The sequence below is a fragment of the Corylus avellana genome, chromosome 6, assembly GCF_965113065.1.
Source record: "Corylus avellana chromosome 6, dhCorAvel1.hap1.2, whole genome shotgun sequence".
Lineage (NCBI taxonomy): Eukaryota > Viridiplantae > Streptophyta > Magnoliopsida > Fagales > Betulaceae > Corylus > Corylus avellana.
The window spans coordinates 17,811,742-17,819,809 of record NC_142495.1 but is presented as its reverse complement, the minus strand read 5'-3'; the positions used below and the strand labels follow the sequence as shown (position 1 = coordinate 17,819,809).

Sequence of the window (8,068 nt, the reverse complement as noted above, 5' to 3'; positions counted from 1 at the left end):
TAAATAAGTAAATAAACGAATTTATTTAATTAAAACTAAAATGTCTTACAAATTAATTGAACCTTGGGGCACAACCCCCTAACACTCTCCATGATATTGAGCTCAAAATACGAGTACCCTCTAACACTCTCAAGTCTCCATGCTCCAGCTGACGAAGCTACCCGGTAGAATTCTGGAAGTCCCATATAACCCATATATAGCTTCAAGATGTCTAGCTAACGGTGCCAGCTAACAGTGCTCTCGGGTGTTTAGACAGGTAAAACCCAGGATTTGATCACCGAAAAACACCAATGCTAAAATAAATTTCTTAGTTACCCAAAAAAAATCTTTGCATGTAAACTTTTTCAATGGTTTAGCATGCCTTATTTTAACAAGAGGGAAAAACATTCAAGATTATGAGTCATATGTACAGAGGTTTTCAAATCCCATATACGCCTTCTCCTGAATATCTACAATCATCTTTTCTATGCCCACCCCACCTGTGTAGAAAGAAACAAAAAAGTTGACAGTTAATGATGAAAAAAAAATGAATCAAAATCCATATATAGGATGAAAGCATATATAATTAGATGATCAATTAATCTTTTTTCAAATAATTCAATCTGATGATCAATCTTATAACAAAAGTGTATGTTCAATCAATAATGACACATACCTAGTGATATTGCACTGACAAAAATGGTAGTAGCCAGAATGAAGATGATCAAAGATGCTCTCCCAAGTATAGCGATCACCTTTCTTACCACATGTTGCCCTACAAGGGCAGAAACTGATGCGATGGCAACAAAGTAGACAGCTGCCACAAAAATCAGAAAAAAAAAAAAAAAAAAAAATGATAATCACTTGTGTTGAATTTTGAAAGGAAAAGAAGAAAGAAAGAAAAAATAGAGGAAATTTCACTTTACCTCTCGAATTTTCATCACATTTGCAATTATTCTTCTAAATTTCAAACATTCTCAATTTAGTATATCTATTATCGATTTTTTTTTTTTTTCAATTTTACCCTTCCATTAGGATTTTCAGTTAAATCCTCTTGGATGGGTGTCAAAATTTCGAAAATATTCATTCTTTATTTTTTTAGGGAAATATATATATATATATATATTGCAAAGATTTTGAGTTGATCCGGATTTAACGGAATTTGCAAAAATACCCACACATGAATTTTTGAAAGAAAAAAAAAATGTATTTTGAGAATTTCGACAGAATTTAACGAAAAAACTTAACCGATCAGTGACAACGCAAAAAATTAAAAGTTAAATACACTAAATTGAGAGTTTTTGAACTTCAAAATTATTGCAAAAGTGATGAAAGTTTTCCAAAAAAAAAAAAGTAATTTCCTTGATGTACTCAATTTGAGTTGACTTACCATAAGGAACTGGGAAACGTTTGAGAAGGTAATATTCTACAACAGACATGGATGAGGAAAATGTCATGGCAAAGGTGGCTGTGGCACTTGACACCTGCAAGTGGTCACCAAATCCACCAAACTCAAGTTCTAACATCACACCCACAAGAAAATAAAAGAAAAGAAAAGAAGAAAAAGAAAGTTTTATCTCCATTTTTGTTCACAAAATAATTTCCACTTATTTAATTAGAATGTCCTTTTCTGATGTGTAACAAGTCAAGATGGAAATTTTGTTGGATCTCTAACCACCCAATAAGATCTTCTTTTGGAGTATCTTGAGAAATAACACTCTGCTCCCTTGACTTCATTGCCCATTTAAGTGAGGCACTAGGGCTAATTAAAATAGCTAAAATATTAATTTGACTAGTCGTGTAGCAAAAAATTCTAAACAAATAATTTTCAGATCCGGTTTACCGCTCAGTTGTTGAGTCGTGTATGCATAGTTTATATTAATAGAAAAAACCCATGCAATTATTTTTCTTTTAGAATGGTACTAAAAACTGATAAATAAACAATATTTTAAAGAAAATAGTAAAAAGTAAAAAGATAAAATATAGAGTTTAAACCCTTTGAAAAAGGGTGAACGATTCTTTCCAGGTGAATTCAACCGAAACCGGTCCTTCTAAATAAAGGGCAAAATTGTCAAAAAAAAAAATTATATAATGACAATTTTGCCTTTCTAAATGAAAGACCGGCTCTCTCCATTCAATTCAGCTAGAGAGATCCTTTCCTAAGAAGATAAGAGCTGATCCTTATCTAAAAGTTCAAATCTTTGGTGGGGTAGATGTATAAGTAGAACCTAACATAGGAAATGTGGATGGGACTAGAAGGGATGCAGTAAATTCACCTGAGGGGGGACTCCCAGCTCTAGGAAAAGTGGACCCAAAATGAAGCCTCCGCCAAGACCAAGCAAGCCACCCACTATTCCAGCTAATATTCCACATGCACAATAGAGGATCAGCTGGTGCACTCGCCAATTCGTGCCTTCTTCTCCCTTTGATGCAATGGTTCTCCTTCCTTTGTACAGATTAATAGCTTCAAATAAACTTACTCCAACAGTCACTGGGATCTGAAGAAGAAACAAAAAGAAATTAAGGAAAAAACAATTGAGACATTTGTTCTGTTCTTATTCAAGTTGTATGTGGAAGGTTGGATTAAGGTACCTACCTGCAATAGATTTAGTACCCAATAGGCGATTGAACAAGTGGTTGTGTAATTCTGTGTCCAAAACATGAGAGAAAACCCATCAACTCTTTGATGCATGAAGCTTAAAGGGAAAACTCTAAAAGTTAAGCAGATATATAGCTGATAAAAACCTTAGCAATCTCCAGTGCAAGGATAATGACCCAGACAGCAAAAAGAACTCCAGTTTCCTTCAAGTAAAGATTCTCAATAATAGAGACCTGGGGGAAATTTACAGAAGTTAGTCAATGGCATGAGTCAAGGAAATTATGTTAACTATGTATTATGTATATATATATTTTTACCTTTGGCTTTTCAGATTCCTTGGCCTCCGAATCAGGGCTATTGGTTGGGGCTCCTGGTAGAGGTTTGTAGCTGATCTCTTCAATATCATTACCTGATTGAAGAAGATGTTAGCCAGGACAAAAACTTTGGAGATGAGTTCAGAATGAGAGATCAAAGTTCATCGATCACCTGTTGATTGCAAGGATCTAGCAGCTTCCTCTTTAATTATGGTTTCCTTTTTCCATGTTTCAACACCCTTGAGGAATGCCTTGGTTGAAGTTACTGCAGGGGAATTGTGAGCAGATCTGGAAAGTCAAGGAAGAAGAATATAATGGAGATTGCAATTGATTCAAACCAATCAATACCTAGGAAGATGATAATCAACAAGATTGTGATCATCCAGTCAGCAAAAATCACATTGAAAGCGACTCCAATACTGATTCCCAGCATCAACATTGGTTGAAAAAGAAGTGCAAGATCATAATCAATGATTGGTAGGTCTAGTGTGGGATGCCTTTGCCTTAAATTGTAGAAAACAGTTGCAGCAGCTCCACCCATTATCATACCTGATCAAACAAATTCCAAAACACCAAAAGTTCGTTTTTTTTTTTTTTTTTTTTTTTAATCAAAATAAATCAGAAAAAAAAAATCCTCTGTACTTACATTTTGATATAGCTGTCGATGATTTCTGATCAAACCCAATGATGAGGGTGAGCATAGGAACAAAAATGCCACCCCCACCAACTCCTCCCACACTTCCAAAAGCTGCTCCGAAGAATCCTATTACGGTGCCAACAACAATTCTCCACCCAAATTCCATATCCTGTGAACCCGATCATTCAAATTAACACTTCCAACGGTATTCACCATGAATTGGCAGAAATATCAACATATTCAAATGCAGAAGCAAAAAGAGAACAAAAAGTTGGAGACGACGAGGTTAATTACTTCTAATGATTACAACATGATTTAAAAGACAACAAAAGTTGGACTCACCGGCCAAACATGTACATAACCCAATCGACCCGGTTGCCATAAGGAATTAATCAATCTTTTCAAATTGTAATTTGAATCTTCTTGCCCCAAGCTTTCTTTTGCCAAAACAAACACCGAAGCCACAAGGACAAGGCTAATCACAACCATTTGAATTAACCTCGAATCCCACCATTGCGATCCAACTCCAGCCATCATATCCTTCAATATATCAATTCCTTTCAACTTTTCTTATACCCAGAACTCAAAAAACATGCAGAAAAATTAAAGAAAAGCTCGAATTTTGAATTGAAGATAACCAGCACACAAAAGCTCTGCTCCCCCACCTTTGAGAGCAGTATAAATTTCAAGACCAAAAGAGAAAAGGGTACACGAAAAGCCACTCTATCTAGCTCTTTGGAGTTCAAAACAGAGGAGGAAGAACATAAATAGATTGAATCTCAGATTTAAGCGCTTCACGTCCAAATTTGTAACCAGAATTCTTAAATATTATTACTCTGTCAGCTGAGTTGGTAGGTGTTGTTAACCAAACGCTGCACGTGCATGAAAGAGGAGCAAGAACTCAACTCAAAAGAGTTGACGAGTTGAGTTTATTCAACTCAACTGAGCTTTGAGAGTTGAGAGTTGAGAGACTCGTTGCGAAGGGGAGACTGAGCCAAAGATAGAGAGCGCAAAGACCTAAGACTGTTAGTTATACTTATCGGTCCTGTGTGGCTTCTGTTTGATTGGTAGTGTATTGGTCTACGAGTATATTATGTCTCTATGCAATTGTTGTCTGTTTCCGTAGTTTTTTTTTATTTTTGGATAAGTACCGACAGAAGTGTGTTCTCCTTAGCTTTTGAGAGAAATAAGAATGCTTTTTTAATGTTTCACAAGAATGATGATATAAGGAAGATTATAGGTTTTTTTTTTAGTACTTATTTAAAATTATCATTAAATTTGAGATAATTATTATTAAATTTTAATTTATTAATAATTTAAAAGTCCGATTATATTTGGTTACTTTTTTGAGAAACTTAAATTAAAATACATCGTATTTTTCATACCAAATAAAGTAGTATAAGTCGATATCAATAAGACTATGAACACCAAATTTCGAGTACGAAAATTGTTGCAAAAATAAAGGTGAATGAATGAATCCCTTTTTGGGCAAATAAAGTAGAGAAATGCTAGAATCTACTAAAATCTTTATATTTTGTCCATCAAAGTTTTAGGTGGCAAAGTGTACATGGCCCAAGTTGATGTAAAAGGGCACATGGCCCAAATTGATGGCAAATGGCACTACCACCTAGGATTTTGATGAGCAAAATATGAAAATTTTATTAGATTCTAGTATATCTCAATAAAGTAGTTTACCCATTCAAGCTTTGCGTACTAACCTCATGGGCCATTTTGAAGGTTGGTCCTGCAGAATTAAACACACTTGATATTCAAATTTTAATAATAATAATAATAATAATAATATGATAAATATTATTTATGAACATTTTCCTACAAATAAAATGTTATATATATATATATATATATATATATATATGTTATTTTAATTTATATGATAATCGAACTTCCGAAGTTGGATTCAAACATGAAACGCTCAAATTTTCCAATGAGCGTTCGATTCTGTGCATACAATTTTTTTTTTAAAGGGAGACTATTTTTAACCCTACTTGCGTGAAGAGATTCTATAAAGAGGTCTAGGATACACTAAACCTAGTTAGAGAGAGAGGGAGACAGAGAAAGAAATTCACTCTTGAAGGTTTGGTCTCTTTAGCTTGGAAGACACCTACCAATGGGTAGTCCAACCTCTAATGTAACGCCCCGAGGAAATATTAATGGGTAATTAATTCCATGACGCATCACCTTATTCTCATTCGGACAAAATGGAAACAAAGGGGGCATTTAACTCTTATCAGAGAGTTTACATGCAGCGAAAGACTTCACTTGATAAAGTAAACGAGATAATCCCACAATAGATAATCACCAAAGTTATGCTTAAACATAAAAACATAACATAAATATCCATCTAGTGTTACGATCAAAGATCGATCATCAAGTCAAAAGTAAATATTACAAACCAAAGCTAGAGGTTCTAATGCATTAAAAGACAAAGAAACAACGAAATTCTCAACGGTGACAAAATATCAAATACCAGATATAAAGAAATCCTAAGGGTGTACAACCCAACTCCGCACCACTAGCCTCCATCGTAGCTACCAACTCCAGGTCAGAATCAAAGATCATCCTAGCCAAATCATTCAAATACATCCTCCTGCTCGGTCATTGTAATACCCGAACATTAATTGAGGTTAAGTTCACCCTAATTATAGCATAAGAATGCTATGATTGATTCTTAGTAAGTAAAGTGTGAGATCTCAGACTTTTTAAGAATTTCCTATCTAGCCGAACATTCGAAGTTGGATTTGAACAATCAATGGAGAACAATTGAAGTTGGATTCGAACATTTGATTTCTATCTGAGAGCCTTTTAAAATTGGACACCCCACCCCTATGTGTAGCGTTGGGAGCCTTTAAGTAGGACCTCTACGCCCCTTAAACCCCATTTTCGTCCCCTTGGTGCTGTAATACCCGACAAAACACATGTTTTTAAAGTTAAAGATTTCTTACTAAAACGGTTAATGTTTTCTTAAAACAAAGCCTTAAACTAAAAGACCTAAACATTTTTCAAAGAACCCAACCCTGTGAGACTTTTGGAAGCAAAAACCCAAAACCACCCTCACTGCTGAGCGCGCGCTAGGGGATTGATGTGTGCCAAATATTGCATATTTGGACCCCTTAATTTACTTGTATTAATCATTTAGCTGTGTTATTATCTGATGTTCTAGGTTGATTCTGTGTTTTTAGTATTTTATAGGTTGCTGAAGGAAAGCTGGGGTTTTTATGTGAAAGTTGCATTTGGAAGGAAGTTGCAAATCTGTCAACATGATCGAGTGCAGATCACTACGCTCGAGCTCACATGTGCTCGAGCCAGCGACCCACAATCAAGCGCAGATGCGCCCTCTTGAAAGTTAAGCGCACGAATAAGCATGCGCGGCAAGCTCGAGTACGCTCAAGCGCAAAAGGTGTGCGATCGAGGGCTTTATCCGATCTAGCAGCGAATTTAAGTCCATTCCAAATTGTAAACCCTAGTTTTAGGCTTATAAATAGAGAATTATCATATTACTTTAAGGAGGCTACAAATTTCAAGATTGAAGAGGAGAAAGAAGAGAGTTTAAGATTTTCCTAGCTTTTGGATCTCAAATTTGTGATTCTTATTTGTAAGTACTCAATTTTACATTATGAATTCAATTAATCTTGTTTTGTCTTTCAATAACATGAGAGGCTAAACCTTCAACTAAGGTTGAAAATAAAGCCTCACTTATAATTAGCAACTTTGTTTCATGTATGTAATATTTCCCAATTTAATGGTTTAATTGCTCTATTGTTTTACTTCTAATCAATTGAATTGAATAATTCTTGGATATCTTTTGTGATACAAGGATACATTTGATGATTTAAGATTATTCAATACAATTGATTGCTTGGTTTTCTTTGTTAAAAATTGGATTTCCAATATGATTTATTCTCTGGATACAATTGATATTTTGATAAAGATTGGATATTTTCTTATGATTTACGGATACAATTAATGATTTGATCGAATGTTGTATTTCTTTTGTGATTTGGGTTATAAATGGATACATGGGATCTATTGATTAATTCTTTGAAGCAATAGTAAAACAAACTTAAGATTTATATGTGAGAACTTTGGGGAATATTATAGATCATGAAATTATGTTGTTATGAATTTGTGAGTGCGGATTCCGAAACCTTAGTGCTTCGTCAAAAGATTTCAATCACTTTAAATTGCTTATGTTTTTACTTTTTCATTCAAACAAAAAATTCGCTCAAAAATTTGGAACTAAATTAGGGTTTAATTAATTTAGATTTAAAATTGCTTTCAAGAATACAATTCCCTGTGGGTTTGACCTCGCACTTGCAATCCATTAACTACAATTGATTCGTACACTTGCGAGTTAAATAAATTTGCACAACAAGTTTTTCGCGCTGTTGATGGGGAATTGTTTATTTTTTGAAATCAATTTCTTTCTAGATTAGTTTTATTCTTCTACTAGTTATAATTAGGATTTTATTTTTTGCAATTTGTTTTGTTTTAATCATGTTACTAATAAAAATAAAAATA

General features: G+C 34.1%; 1 protein-coding gene across 2 annotated transcripts; it reads right to left on the bottom strand.

Annotated features, from left to right (window-relative positions):
• On the bottom strand, positions 1-4,090 carry LOC132186761 (sulfite exporter TauE/SafE family protein 3). 2 transcript variants are annotated; one of them, XM_059600800.2, is made up of 11 exons: positions 3,872-4,090; positions 3,539-3,698; positions 3,241-3,441; positions 3,065-3,157; positions 2,896-2,987; positions 2,725-2,811; positions 2,576-2,626; positions 2,256-2,477; positions 1,370-1,463; positions 656-796; positions 1-479 (listed from the first exon to the last, which is right to left on the bottom strand). In XM_059600800.2, exons 1-11 carry the CDS (start codon positions 4,064-4,066, stop codon positions 394-396), a joined length of 1,422 nt encoding a protein of 473 aa, XP_059456783.2. In that variant the 5' UTR covers positions 4,067-4,090; the 3' UTR covers positions 1-393. The 2 variants fall into 2 exon arrangements, with proteins under 2 accessions (XP_059456783.2, XP_059456784.2); XM_059600801.2 differs by lacking the exons at positions 1-479; positions 1,370-1,463 and having other exon boundaries at positions 671-796; positions 3,872-4,069.
• Between the last annotated feature and the right edge of the window lie 3,978 nt (positions 4,091-8,068).

What these genes read in the sequence shown, in the direction of transcription:
- LOC132186761 (XM_059600800.2), bottom strand. Translation starts at nt 4,066, where the DNA reads ATGATGGCTGGAGTTGGATCGCAATGGTGGGATTCGAGGTTAATTCAA. An exon ending in GTTGATTATCATCTTCCTAG is followed by an intron (nt 3,158 to 3,240) that starts GTATTGATTGGT and finishes ATTCCCCTGCAG; the next exon opens with TAACTTCAACCAAGGCATTC. An exon ending in TAGATCCTTGCAATCAACAG is followed by an intron (nt 2,988 to 3,064) that starts GTGATCGATGAA and finishes TTCTTCAATCAG; the next exon opens with GTAATGATATTGAAGAGATC.